The sequence below is a fragment of the Pollicipes pollicipes genome, unplaced genomic scaffold (assembly GCF_011947565.3).
Source record: "Pollicipes pollicipes isolate AB1234 unplaced genomic scaffold, Ppol_2.1 Scaffold_7231;HRSCAF=8579_pilon_pilon_pilon, whole genome shotgun sequence".
Lineage (NCBI taxonomy): Eukaryota > Metazoa > Arthropoda > Thecostraca > Pollicipedomorpha > Pollicipedidae > Pollicipes > Pollicipes pollicipes.
The window spans coordinates 854,446-869,264 of record NW_023597034.1 but is presented as its reverse complement, the minus strand read 5'-3'; the positions used below and the strand labels follow the sequence as shown (position 1 = coordinate 869,264).

The window sequence follows — 14,819 nt, the reverse complement described above, 5'->3', positions numbered from 1 at the left end:
AGGAAAGAGCGGAACATTGGTGTTTGAAAACTCCGCTTTTTCTATCATTTCTATGTGTTAAATATCATGCCATGTATAAATTGGACCAAAGTGGAGCACCAGTGGTGCATGCAGAAGGAGAGGGGTTACAAACCCCCTTAGGTTCCGACTTCCGATGGTCCATGACGGCTCACCGGGCCGACGGTCCAGAATTCGATCGGAGGGCCTAAGGGCACGAAGGGCTAGACGGAGTCTTCAGGGGCCCGACCTGCGAAGGGTCTGGCACTGGCACTGGCGCTGGCACTGGTAATGGCACCTGAGTTTGGCACCACCAGTGCCGTACGGTCGGCGCTGTGTTGGTATGGGCATGAGGGCCGACTTTCATAACGAACAGCGACCAAGCTGGGGCCCCTGCATCTATCAGGGGCCTACAGTGCCTACCAGAGGGTCTCATGTTGGCAAGGGGTCCCGAGTCGACCAGGAGCAGGGCTCAGTGAGACCCGAAAACGGGCCTGGGGGCTCGCCGAAAATGACGACCAAAAACCTGATGGGAGGGCATAAAGGCCCGAAGGGCTGGCTGTAGGTTACACAGAGGATCACAGCCCGTAGGACTGTGACCTGAAATATTTGACAGGGGGCGTCTTATATCGTTTGACCCCTGAGACAGTGCAAAACCAAACAAATGGCCACGTGACGGCCTGAGCCTTACGATCCCATTTCCCGAGCAAGAACAAGGCGGGGGCCTATGATTTGCATAGGTCCGGGTGCCTGAAACAATGATTGGGCCCCAGTGTCCGTCATGGGTCCACCATGCTTAACAGTGGATCATGTGTCAGCAAGTTGCCCTGAGTCTGTTACGGGCTTTGTCTGAGGAGGCTGAAAAAGGGCCCAATGGCCCCTCGGGACCGTAGATCAAGGCAGATTCGAAGGCTGAAGAGGCCTTGGGGCTAGGACTCCCCGCAGGTTTCAATAAGAACCCCCCGCCTGTTGGGCCGTGACCTCCATGGCCAGTCAGAGGGCCACTGCATCGATTAGGGATCCATGGGACATTGCGGGCCTCTCATACTAGCATTTGGGCAGTCGGCCTCAGTCTGTGTCATTTCAGTTCTAAAGTGAATAGTGTGGCCGAATGAGTCCCCAGTGAAACGGAGAGAGATTGGGTACGGCTCTGGTACATGCGCTGGGTATTAAACAAATAACAAATATGGCAGGTGGAAAAGCTGCGGACTGTTCGGTTCCTTAACAGCCAGGCATCGCGCGCTGTGCGGTTTTCTCTGTTGGAGCTTTTGTCATCCTTGGGTCTGAGTTCATCACCGGGACGCGAGCATGCCCATCTTACTTTCAGCGGATGAAGTCGCATGCCCAGCACCGCACTAGCCGTCTGCACTGGCCTCGGGGATCGCTCGCCCACTGCGCCAGGTGCGCCAGCCCCTGCGGAATACTTAGAGCCTGCAGCACGTCCAGACCGAGGGCGTCTTCAGCCAGCAGCAACTCAGTCACTCAACTTAGCAACTCAGCCAGCATCGACTGGCCAAGGGTCGATGGAGGGATTTCAGTTTCAGGATTTCTGGGAGTGATGCAACTGCTTGAGTCAGATTTTCAGGAAACTAGAGAACAAGACAGACCTGCCGATCCGGGACCAGCAGTTCGTAAAGAAGGTATCGGAGGGGGTCTGGCAATGGGAGGATGGGAATTTTGAGATTCCGCTCCCACTGGAAAGTGACAAGATATCCCTGCCAAACGACAAGACTGCGGCAATGCAGCGATTGAAAGGGATGAAGTCGAAACTCGTGAGAAATGGCTCCTATCGCCGAGACTACACTGGATTCATGGAAATAACCGTAGCAAAGGGGTATGGAGAGGGGGTTCCCAGTGACGAACTGAAGCTCGACAACGGCAGGGTGCGGTACATCCTGGGGGCATGTGAAATTACGTTCGACAATTGCGCGTAAAAATTTATCGGAGTATATTCGGCTGCTGTTCTAAGGCAAAGGCACCGAGGCCAATAGCGACGGAACCTGAGCGACTATGTGTACCGCAGGAGACCGACAAAGTGGTTCCAGTCAAAGTGGTCCTCAGAGCAATCAAAAAGAACCCAAGATCAACGTGGTGGGCTCCTAAACGATCGGTAGTGTCTCGGCAGGCTGATATATCAGGCATCGGCAATAGCACAGGACCCACCGAGCAAAGGGAATTATCCAAGACCATAAATTAATACCCCTGTGAGATGAAGAGTGCATAGGCGGGTTAATAACACGAGCCTCGATAGGTGTAAAGAGTCCTCTACAAATGAGACCAAAGGGAGAGAGACCTCGATCAAAGTAGGGGGCCCTGAACATCGAGTGTCTCCGTGCCTTACCTTATAAGAGCCCTAGCAACAGCACAAGGTCCTCCAAGCAAGTGGAAAGAATCCAAGACTTCTTTGAAGATTCCCTGAGCAACTGAGTGTATCCAGGCATGTGGGACCCCGGGAAAAGTGTGAGGGGCCTTTCGGGCGAATGGAAGGAATCCGTGTAGAAAAACCTGATCGATCATCAGTGCTCAGGCATGGAGGCAGATAGCGTCCCAACAGCACATTGGGCACTATGAGAAAATGCAGAGATCAAGGGCACGCGGAAAGCTTCTTAGCGGTCAGATTGACCCGGCAAGAGGACATAGAGGGCCACACCACCAACAGCGTAATGTCTCTTGACAGTGCAGCGAGCCCCAAGCATTCCCCCAAGCAACACTTTCTCAATCAGCGAAGAATGAACTTCGTTTCACTGTGTCTGTCCGGTCGGTTATGGGCGCCTTTGGAGCTTTTAGGTGTTCTCGGCATGGTCCATAGGGCATGGTCCTGTGCCTCCTCGCCTACCCCCCCCCCCCCCCCCCCCTCTGCATCCGCCACCTGCCCGAACAGCTGATAACATGGGGCCCGTCAAGAACATAAGGCCATTTATTCAAAGCAGAAATATTTACGACCCAACGTCTACTGCTCTGAACGATCGAATGCGCCCAAGCAAGTTAACATATAGGGCCCCCGTCAAGAGCGTAGGGCCCTCCATTCAAATAGGATGCACCCGAGACCCAATGTAGGGGGCCCCGAATGATCGAGTGTGTCAGAGCAGGTTAACATAAAGGGCTCCGTCAAGGGCCCTCCATTTAAATAACAAGTACCCAAAACCCAGTGCGGAGGACCCGCGAAAGATGGATTATACCCGAACAGATTAGCGGGTGGCCCATACAGGAGTGCAAACCCTAAATTCAAACACAAATACCAATATATAGGTGCCCCGAGCAATCCGGTGTGGCCGAAGCGGCGAATAGGTGGGGTCCCCAACAAGTAGGTGGGTCCTTCCATGTAGATAGCAAGTACCCAAGACACAATGTGGGGGGGGGGGGGGCGGGATATTCGAGTGTGCTCGAACAGGTTAACAGATGGGGAGGGCCATCCGTTCAAATATGAAATACCGACGACACGATGTAGAGGGTCCCGAATAATCGAGCGCGCCAGAGCAAGGTAAAAGACAGGGCCCCGAAAAGAGCATAGGGAACCCCATTCAAAAAGGAAGGGCCCAAAACCAGATGTACAGGTCCCCCACGATCGAATGAGTCCGAGCATCTTATCAGAAGTGCCCTGACAGAAACGTAAGGCGTGAGAATGCGCCCGGGTGGCCGCCAGCCAGATACACTTCGCTCGGGTGGGGAGTCAATTCCCCCCCCCCCCTTAGATCTCGGGCACTAAGAAAGCTAGAGACACCAAATTTTCAGGGTGTCTTGACCTGTACATGAGCTCACTTAAGTCAAAGTTTGAGCTTCCTAGGTCATGACCTTCAGGTTACATAGGGCCAAGCAAGGTCAAATGCCAGATTGGTCTCCAAAGCGCCCCCAGAACCTAGGCAACTGTTTCAAAGCAAACGGTCACGAGCCCATTTGAGGTCATTGACCTTGCTTGACCTTTTAAAGGTCACGGTGACCAAGATGATACAAGATTGCTCCGAGTTTTGCATTTGAGTAAGCGACAATGACCGCGCTAGGCAGTACGTTCCCAAAAAAATGTCGGCCCGGGTCATCCTAGGTCAGTGACCTGTTGACCTCTAAGAAGTCAATGGAAGATATATAATGCGGTTCCTGCTGTCGCTTGTGAAATCAGCGCCAGAAACTATCCCATACAGCAACCCCTAGAGTAATAAATCAAGTTGGTTTTGACCTTGGTCTGACCTTCATACCTGACCTTAGGTCAACGCAATCTGCTCATTCAATAGTTGTGGTGCCTAAGAAAGTATCTCAGAGATGTATGACTTCGTCAAACACTCCGTTGTTGTATCAGATTGAACGATTCCATACAAATTGCCTTTGCTGAAACCATGGCCTGACTTTGACCTGTCATAGGTCAGCGAACTTACAAGGTGCATACAAAAATGCATGTCAAACGATCCGCTATTCAATTGTCTAGAGCTCTGCAAAATTTGGTGCGGCTACGCCGCACCGTTCGGAAACCATTTGGGAAAAACCCTCGGGCGGGGGGGGTCAATTTGACCCTCACCGGAACGCGTGTTAAAATAAGAAGTGCCCAAAACTCGGTGCGGACGGCTCCCGAAACATGAAGTGTACCCGAACAGGCTATCAGATGACACCGATAGAAGCAGAGGGTCCTAAATTCAAACACAAAGAGCTGGTGAGCAGCCCCCCCCCCCTCCCCTCCCCTCAACAATCCAGTGTGGCCGAGGAGGCGAAGAGGGGCCCCCGACAAGTGTGCAGGGCCCATTCAAATACCACGTTCCCAAGCTCAATGTAAAGGGTCCCCGAATGATCAAACGTGCCAGAGCAGGTTATCCGGTAGGCCCTCCCACAAGAGCGTAGGGCCCCATTCAGAAAATAAATATCCAAGGCCCAGTGTGAAGGGTCCCCGAACGACCGAGTGTGCCCAAGCAGGGCATCAGATGCACCCCCGACAAGAGTGCAGGGCCGTGGACAACTGACAGAATTGGAAACGCCCTAGACCAATGTAGAGGGTTCATGAGCATGTGTCGGTAGGTGAACCGAAACCAGCGTAAAGGGCCCCTGAGCAACCGGGAATGCCCCAGCAGGTTAAGATATGGGACGCCGGGTATAGGAAGGGCCCCAACAACAGCGTAGGGCCCTCCGAGCAAATGCAAAGAAACGAAGGGCAACATGGAATGCTCCTTAACGATCGAAATGATAATTGCAAGTGGGCATATAGATACCTCGGAAACAGTATGGGACCCTTAGACGTCGTAATGGGGCCTTAAATTTCAAGTTCACAACTTTTTCAATGAATTCATGATTTTGTTGTTGTTGTTGTTGTTTTGTTGTGTGTTTTTTTGCTTTTCATAGGCTCCTCACTCTCGCTCACAACTGCTTTGGTGGCCTGAAAAGCCAGAGATACCTAGTTTTGCTGTGCTTTGTATTAGAGAAACTTCACCAGTTCGGCCGGCTATGGGCCCCCTCGGAGCCAATGGCCCCTTCGGGGCCCAAGGGGGCCATGGCCCCATGCCCCCCCCCCCCGCCCCTCTGGAACTGCCCATGACCGTGAACTGCATCAAAAGGTCTTCAAGATGGCTATCTGAGTTCAAAACCCCGTGTGAAGGTTGATCACCCCTTTAACCTTAAATGAATCCCGCAAACTAGTTATTACTATGGCTTAAAACTGAACAACGAAGCACTAACACACTTTAAGCTTTTGGGTACAAATCCTGATCAGTTTCCGCCCAGTTAGTTCGAACAGCAGTTGGGAGATGGCAGCACTTCCTGGTGACGGGGAGAGGCGGAGCATAAATTACGGCGGGTGTGCTGAACGCTGGGGGCGCTTACACTAGTCACTCTTTTGAAGCTAAAGCTAAAAAAGCAATGAAAGCTACCAGGGCAATGAGCGATGGAATGTTAGCATGAAAACCACTACCACATTGTTCCAAACGACAGAAAACTTGCGAGGCACCATATGGAGACCACGCGCGCACGCCTCCCACTGCGTCGCGAACTGCCAGGGCGGACTCGAGCTCGCTGCCAAATTGCTGCCATAACAAGCATCCAATACAAAAAGCTCGTAGTGGATAACTGCCGACGTCGCTTGTATCGTTAGCATGCTGGCGACGCGGGGCAGGCCGGGCAGGGGGGGAGGGACAGCATACGAGACATCGGAATACAAGTTGCAGTGTCTGTTCGGCTGTCGTCATGGTGCCCCATATAGACGATGGAAGAAGCTAACGCGCGGTAAAAGCATGACTCAAACATGATAGTGCTTGCGCACGCAACACGCGCTTGTCTCGTATGGTACATACTGGCTTTTCAGATGAGCTAGGAACAGTTTATAAGATCTGATGTGCGCTGAACGTGAAGAACCATCCAGGTTTACTCTTGATGCCATGACTCGCACTCAACCACGCTTTGTTGCACGCGTTCTCCCAGCTGGTGGGAGGGCGACTGAACCTGCGAGTCAATGAAATGTGGGCTCCAGTTCAAGTACAACCACGCTGAGCTGCTCTCTAAATGTACTCCCACCTCTTCCCACCGGCCTTATCTGTCACGTATTACCCTTTGCGGTTTAAGCACGATTACCTCCAGCAGTGGCCGGCGCTGAGCGATACAAACAGCCAGCGGTCCGGTCACCAGTTCTACATATATATATATATATATATATATATATATATATATATATATATATATATATATATATATATATACAGGTAACTGGTATTGCCTACCCGATGCTACAGGTTCGGTTAAGCCACCGCTCAGTTAAGACTCCGCCGTTGACTGCCCATAGGTTTAGAGAGGCAGGTGGGGAGGAAGGATACAACATCTATGAATCCGCTAATTCCAACACAGTCAAGCTTGGCAGTAGCATGTCCCCAGCGAACATGCACGCATATTCTTGCAAGTTTTGAGGCGTAAGCCCAGCCGACTGCGCCCCTGCCGGCCAGCGTTTGCCCGTCACTGAGCGTCGGCCACGTCGAGACTGCACGCTCGCCGTTGGACACCGGCCGGCGATGCCGCCGACCGTTGGCTATGCAGACGTGTTCGACTGACACATGGGGGTGCGTGGCCCAGCGAGCAGTGTTTTATGCGAGGCTCTTAATGCATACACACAGAAGAAGTGCTGAAAACGCCGAACACCACGACAATACGCGCGACAGAGGCACGTGGCCACGCTTTACGCACGCCAATGATAACAATGGCATCTGGGGAGTTTCCTGTCCCACTATGCTGCTACTGTCTAGCGTAACACTTGAGGAAGCGTAGACGACGCCGTGATTTGTGACAAACAATACTGCGACTTCTCTAGTGACGAACGTGTCGCCAGTCGATGCCGTGCCTCGCATGCCCATGGCGAACTAGAGTGATCACATTCCGGCTACGTTACAACCAGCGAACACGATAGTTATGTTAGCTGCATAAGTGTCAAAGAGCTGAAGAGCAGCATCAATCAGCGTAGCAGTGGTCACACGGACCTAGGCTACGCGCAGGAATCGGGGCACTGCGTACCGCACAGGCCGACCAGCAGAGTCCGTGAAGGTGAGGCCCGGCCCTCGCTTCATGAAGGTTGACAATCCCGCTTTTTAAATCCTTTCCGTTTCGGTTTTGGTCTCAGTCATGCAGACCGCAATCATCGTCACCGACCCTTTAAGCCGACCTGGCTTCTATAAGAAATCGTTACCTTCGACAAGGCAACAATACTACGTTCGCTGCCTTCTACAAGCGCATTTCCGACTAGCAACACGACATTAGGTCATCACGAGCCAAGCCTTTCGGTAAGCCACCACCGACTGTCTTCAGTTCCTCCACGTCACCGCGAGCCTCCCGCGCAGGTGGGCTCCCGTTCGCCCATACGGCCGCCGCTGACTGGCTGCGGCACTCTGACGTCACTGCCGACGCGCTCGCTTCCTGAGTCCGGCCACGCCCTTGCAGCGCGTGGCGGCGGCGTCCGGCGCGTCGCGACGAATGCGGCGCCGCCGGCCGTGACACTGGTCGTTGTGCTGGGTCATCGACGTCAGGTCGATGGTGTAGAGCTCGCCGGCCACCTGGACCTGCAGCGACGTCTGCTGCGCGACGAACGCGGCCTCGATCTCCTGGCTGGTCCGCTCGTCATACCGCCACCAGCCTGCGAGCGCGGACACGAAACGCCAGGTGACGGCAGGCTGACACGCTCGTCATACCACCACCAGCCTGCGAGCGCGGTCACACGGCGCCTGGTGACGGCACGCTGACACACTCGTCGTACCACCACCAGCCTGAGAGCGCGGTCACACGACGCCTGGTGGCGGCAGGCTGACGCGCTCGTCAGCCCGCCGTCCTGGCAGGAATGGGACAGCGAAGAGTCTCGGTGCGACAGCAAATGCCACAGGAGTCCCGCTCTTATTTGACTGCCACACAGTTGCGCAGCGTTCGGACGCGGCGCCCCGCCCCCACCGGAGGCGGCGGCGCGCCCGCTAGGCAGCAGCAGGGCTGGACTGACCGTTGCGCCCCCGGTACAGCCAGTGATGCTGCTGACTGCTGGTGTCTAGGCTCCGCTCCAGCTCGCTCTCGTCCAGCAGGCGAGGGTTGTTGAGGTAGCGGTCCGACACCTCAGCGCGGCAGTAAGCACACCTGTCGGCCAGCGCGTGCGTCAGCCGCGGTGGCCCGACCGGCCAGATGACGGCGGCGCATGCCTCGGGCGACACACCGCACCCCGCACGGAAGGCCGGTCATCCCGACAGTGAAACGGTCCTCATAGCAACACGATTCCGCGCAGCATGGCTGGATATTTCTCAGAACAGGGATGGGGGGCCAGCACCCTCTAAGTCCCACCTACCTAGCATGTACCAAAAGCCAAATGTTTAGGTTTCACAAGCCTAATGGCCAGACCACTCAACCTCCCCAGACCCGAGCATCTCAAGCCGCGGCGTGCCATACAAGATACCATCTATGGCGTCCGCCCTCCTATACGGACCGTTGTGACACTTTGGCTGCTCCCTTGACGCAGAGGAAGCAGAAGACGTGGCCGCAAGGCAGCTTGACTGGGTGCAGGCACTTCTCCAGGCAGATCCCGCAGTCGTGCTGCGGCGAAGCCTCGGATGCTGACGGCGCCGATCCCCCTGGAAACACGGGCTGTCGTACCACCGGGTGGGAGCCAAGCTGTTACAGTGCGCAAGGCAACTATGCGGCTCACGGCAATGCCTTCTACTTGCAACGATAATGCACTGTGACAGTAGGTGATCGCAGGCCCCTGATAAGACGTCGGCAATAACAATTTTAAGCTTCTCTGCCCCCCATCCTCCCAACCAGTTTCTAACTGTCCTGGTGGATGGGTAAAGTCTCGACAAACTCTTTGGGATGGTGATGCACGAATAAGAATAAAAACTTGTTGCTCCCAAGTACAATGGTTGTAACACACCTGATAATCACATCATCGCGGATGATTGGCGAGCAGACAAAGACATTCTCACACAATTAGAATACAGCTTTGGGGATCAAGTTAACAGCCTTACCCAGTGTTTTCTTCTCACCTGCTGGTGACTGCACAGCATTGCTCGCCGCCGATCCGGCGGCATCTGGCGGGGACGACGGACGACCGCCTTCTACTTCCCCGCCACCAGAGGCGCTGTCTGTCTGTGGCCGACTGCTCGACCCTTCAGCCTGGGAGGCCGACGGCTGACTAATTCCCGTTGCAACCTGGCGGCCAAACATAGATATACGCGTAACGACGCCGACCGGGAGAATTAGAGCCTCACTCCGGGACAGCTCGTCTGGTTAACAAAAAATGATGGAAGGGGTGCCGGTAGTGTAGTGGTTAACGCGTCTGCGTTAACCACTGCGCGTCTGGGAAACCAGAGGTACGGGGTTCCATTCCCCGCGGTGCCCGCCCTTCCTGCCAGGGTGAGAGGCAGGCGACGCCATATAGCCTCAGCAGCTGAGTGCGTCGTAAAGCCCCAATGACATGACATGACATGATGGAAACTGTGGGGTCCATTCTGATAGCTCAGTTGGCTGGAGCGCCTGCCTTCCGATCCATCTCCCCGTGGCACGGTGGGTTCGAATCGCTCTACGCGCCGCTATTTGTCTTTCACATACATGGCTTGCGGCCGGCGCCAACGGCCGGTGTCAACGGTCGCGCTAACGGCCAGGTGACGTCAGAGGGTAGGACAGATCGAGCCGAGCATTGGGATACATTCAACTTCCGCCACCAAATTCTGCCACTGACCTGGAATTTCGCGATCGGATGGATGGGATCAGGGCTCATGCAACAAACACTGCCTAGCATGAGCTCTTGCTTAAACAAAATCATCCAATGAAGAGGTGCAAAATGTATACATTTTTTTTAAAAAATGATGCCTTTTATGCTTGTTGGTTACCCACAGTGCCACATTAGAGATACAGAAGTCCGACTCTAAATTTGGGGGTGCAGCTTCTACAGTTTAGCAAATGGTGCATTGCAAGCTTGTGCAATTAACAAGCTTGCATTTGCTCTAGACTGAAACTTGTGATACACTACACAATTAAATGCTTCTGATATCAGTTCTTCTGGTACTACATGCCCAGTGTAGCTTTTGGTGATTTACCGCGGGTGTGTCACATCCGCTGGAACCACTGCATCCTAGATTGGTGGGCGGCACCGAGCCGGCGGTGGTGTGCTGCGCCAACGAGCCGTCCCCATCGCTGCCATGAAGACCGAACACGCTCTGACCGCCAGCCGACCGGGGGGAGCGGCGAGTGCCGCGCCGGGTCTCCCGCCTGGCGCCCCCGGTGGCGCGGCCGCGTGCAGCCGGCGGTGGTGGTCCGGGCGCCGCCGCCGCCACCTGGGTGGAGCCTGAGGCAGCTGAGTCCAGCTGGCTTCTGGAGTCCATGGGCTCAAATGGGAGGGCTTGATGCGCTGCAATGTGGGGCCGGCTTCTCAAATACGGGAATGTCTGCAACAATGGCATGAAGATAAGTGCTGAGATTTTGATAGGATCCTCATAGGCTGATGCCTCAAGCAAACAGCTATCTATAATTTTTTTCTTAATAATTTCATCCCAGTCATTTGATGGTTGCATAGATTGTACCTTCACATGCATTTTTCAATCTTCTTCTTGAAATGAGCAGAAGCTAAAAACCAGCTTTTCTGCCCTGACAAATAAGTATCAACTGATAAATATGTTTCTGCTTTGACAGATACAATTGAATCTGCCACTTGTCCATTCTTAAAAAAACAAAGCTGTAAATATCAACATGGTATAGGTTTACAGTGGTACTTAATCATAAAAAGAGCATTGTACATCAATTGTCATTTTTGAGGCAGAACACATCATAAATAATCATAAAACAGGCACATCTATACTCTTACCTTCTAGCTTAAATCATTATGATAGCAAACATCTGAACACCGCAGACGCACAGCAACTGCGACCCCGGCGCCATTGCTAGGCTATTGGTATGTGGTCACAACCTTACTGGGCATCAAGAACCAAACAAATATAGGGACCAAGGTAATAAGAATGCAATGAAATATGTTTCTTGTGTCCAAGCAGTCAAGTGATATTGCATCATTGGAGTGGCATGAAGTGGGATCATTTCGGGACTTAGTATTACTGGATTTTGAGCCCAAGGGCCCAGATGACCTAACCTAACCTAACCTAACCTAACCTAACCTAACCTAGCCCAACCAAACTAAACCCAACCCAACCCAGCCCAGCCCAGCCCAGCCCAGCCCAGGCCCAGGCCCAGGCCCAGGCCCAGGCCCAGGCCCAGGCCCAGGCCCAGGCCCAGGCCCAGGCCCAGGCCCAGGCCCAGGCCCAGGCCCAGGCCCAGGCCCAGGCCCAGGCCCAGGCCCAGGCCCAGGCCCAGGCCCAGGCCCAGGCCCAGGCCCAGGCCCAGGCCCAGGCCCAGGCCAGCCCAGCCCAGCCCAGCCCAGCCCAGCCCAGCCCAGCCCAGCCCAACCTTGCCTAGCCTACTTACCTTGCCAGTGTCTGCCATTGTTATCATATGGATCATATGTTGAGGGTAGAGTGACAAGTTGTCCTTGAAATGTTTCTGTTTTATGATTATTTATGGCATATTATATCTTAGAAACATCAATTGGTAGATCACTTAAAATCACAATGTCAGTATTACTAAGTATAATACATCCAGTAGTGCTAAATCATTGGTGGTATTGGTGAACTGTCAATATCATAAATACAGTAATACTATGTCCCTAAATGATCCCACTCCAATTCATGCAACTCCAATCATGTAATATCCATTGACTGCTTAGGTATGTAGCAAGCATATTTCATTGCCTTCTTGCTACCTTGGCCCAGTACATTTCTATGGCTCTTGATGCACAGCAATGTTGTAACCAGGCACCAATAACATAGCGATAGTACCGGGATCATGTTTGCAGCACTCAGATCTTCTGTATGGTAATTATTTCAGCTTGAAGGTAAGGGCATAGCTGTGCCTGTTTAATGATTATTTGTGATATGTTCTGCCCCAAAAATGATGATTGATGTAGAATGCCTTTTTTAACATTAGGCACCAATGTATACCATGACCACCAATACTTACTTTTCAGGTGGCTTAATAGCTGGCTTTGTGCACAGCACATTATGTCAGCAGAGACCATTGCATGTGCCCTGAACTCACCATTTAAGAAACAACAGTTCAGTTTACAGCAGATCACCTCCAACCTAAATGCCAGACAGAATTTTGCAGGATATGATATGCATAACAGCACAGCCACCTGCTAGGTTAGCCACTCTCTTTGACCAGTTACTAACATACCTTTCTAAATATGTTGGGCCCAGGAAAATGCATTGAGAGTAATGGAGTAGCTGCTCTAAGGATACTGTGCAATACCCTAAGCTAAGAGAGACAGCAACATAAATGACATGTATGGCAAAAGCATGGTTATCAAGTCATTTCTATGTACTTAATATTAACTCCATAGAACTAAAGAACTATTAACTGCTTGCACTCTATGCTACTGGGGCCACTCCTCGCTATCCATACAAGGTAATAAGCAATGGTTTTTAATTTTGCAGCCAATGAAACAGTAATGCCCCATTATAATTATGCCACTGCATCCTTGCATATGTGCAGATTATATGACAAGTTTTGTGCATTTATGCTGCTTATGCAGAATCAATGGCAACTCTTAGTTGTGTCACACAGAATTCATTAAATTAATGTTTGTTGCTCCAAGCAGCACAATATCAATTTAAGTTAACTCTGCTTTTCACTCAATTAAATGCTCAACTGCAAAGTAGTCTAGATGGGGTTAGTCCTGGAGACATGGTACGGAGAGCTCAACAACTCTGTGGGCTAAAAAAAAGTCCCGCGCCGACATTTTTTTGGTTAACAGGAACTGAAAACAGCATATCAGGCATCCAATATTCAGCGCACATGAGCCACGATACTAACAACGTAGGACATACTGTCGTTACATGTCAGGTTGTGACATCTCACCAGTGATTCCAGCTCTTAACATCCCCTTAAGCCTCAGTCCAACTCACATTTCAGTGTTAGGTGGAATCAATTCCACAACTTCCCTGCATGCCGCACGTCGCTTTCGACACGCATCACTGCGTACCTCGCGTGCCACCGTAGCGACGCCGACGCGTGCAGTCCTGTGACGATGGAAACCAGTCTCTTCATGTTTCTTTCCTGGTGCGCCGTTTTAGGTCTTATTTTAAGTCGACCTGTTTCTTTTTTCTTTACGCTCCTCCTGACGGACCCAGCCTGCGGCCGTCCGGAGAGCATGCGATGGAATTCCTGGCATGCATTCGATTGAACACACAGGGGTGTAGAGTCTTCTTCAGTCAGGTGGGGTTCAGCCCTCCTACCTCGGCTCCAGCGGCCCCCCAACGCCGGGGAAAACTGAGCCAAGTCTGGGGATAAACCTGTTTCTTGGCATTTGGGGCGGGTTGGGTCATCTTTTAGTAATTTTTTACTTTGGTACCTGTATGGCCAACGGAGGGAAGAACTACGCTAGCTGCAGGGTTTCGAGTAGTGTCGCGCGGGGGAAAAGCTGTGAGGCATCAGCTGACATTGTGACGTCACTGAAAATGGTTTTGCATCGATCGGGATCGGGGTTCTTTCGGGCCGACTGAAGGCTATAAAGCTTTTGCTTGTGATATGATGTCACTGGTATTCGGCTGGGTATGTGGCGTCACTGGTCGTGAGTTTGTAAGGCTCATTTGGGTCCACTGAATGCCATAATGCATCAGCTGGCCATGTGTCGTCACTGGTATTCGATTAAACATCAGGCGCGACCGGCCTCGTTCCATCTTTACTTTTCGTACCTGTCTGCTGCAAGCATTTGCGTGCCGCATAAAGGTTTGACCGAATCACCTGAATGTGTGACGTCCCTAATCATCACTTCATACGAGTGCACTTAGGCCCCACGACCACGGTGTGTCATGGTCCGCGAAGTATCACCGGATAGCGTGACGTCACTGGTATTCGAATAAATACTGGGCGCAACAGGCCGTGCCTCATTTTTACCTTTGTACCTGTCTGCTGCAAGCATTGGCGTGCTGGATGAAAGCTGCCGGACCACCTGAGTGTGTTACGTTACTGGTCATGAGTTCCACCGGTGCTTTTCGGCCAACTGAAGACCACAAGGTGTCAGCTAACGACGTCACTGCTATACGACTGATTGTAAGACGTCAATGGTCGTGGGTTTCCACGGGCCCTTTAGGACCGACGAAATGCCGTAAGGCATCAGCTGGCGATATGACGTCACTGGTATTTGGCTGAACATCAGGCAACAGGTCATGCTCCATCAATACCTTTCGTACATGTCTGCTGCAAGTATTGGCGGATTTTTTTGGCGGCCAACTGAAGACCATAAAGCATCAGCTAACGATGTGACGTCACTGGCATTCGACCGTGCGTGTCGC

At 52.4% G+C, this 14,819-nt stretch overlaps 1 protein-coding gene across 1 annotated transcript; it reads right to left on the bottom strand.

Moving 5' to 3' along the window:
* Positions 1-7,027: 7,027 nt before the first annotated feature.
* Positions 7,028-13,526, bottom strand: LOC119109063 (E3 ubiquitin-protein ligase rnf146). Its single transcript, XM_037232600.1, has 6 exons — positions 13,431-13,526; positions 10,518-10,865; positions 9,465-9,630; positions 8,909-9,053; positions 8,435-8,565; positions 7,028-8,080 (listed from the first exon to the last, which is right to left on the bottom strand). Exons 2-6 carry the CDS (start codon positions 10,800-10,802, stop codon positions 7,842-7,844), a joined length of 966 nt encoding a protein of 321 aa, XP_037088495.1. The 5' UTR covers positions 10,803-10,865; positions 13,431-13,526; the 3' UTR covers positions 7,028-7,841.
* Between the last annotated feature and the right edge of the window lie 1,293 nt (positions 13,527-14,819).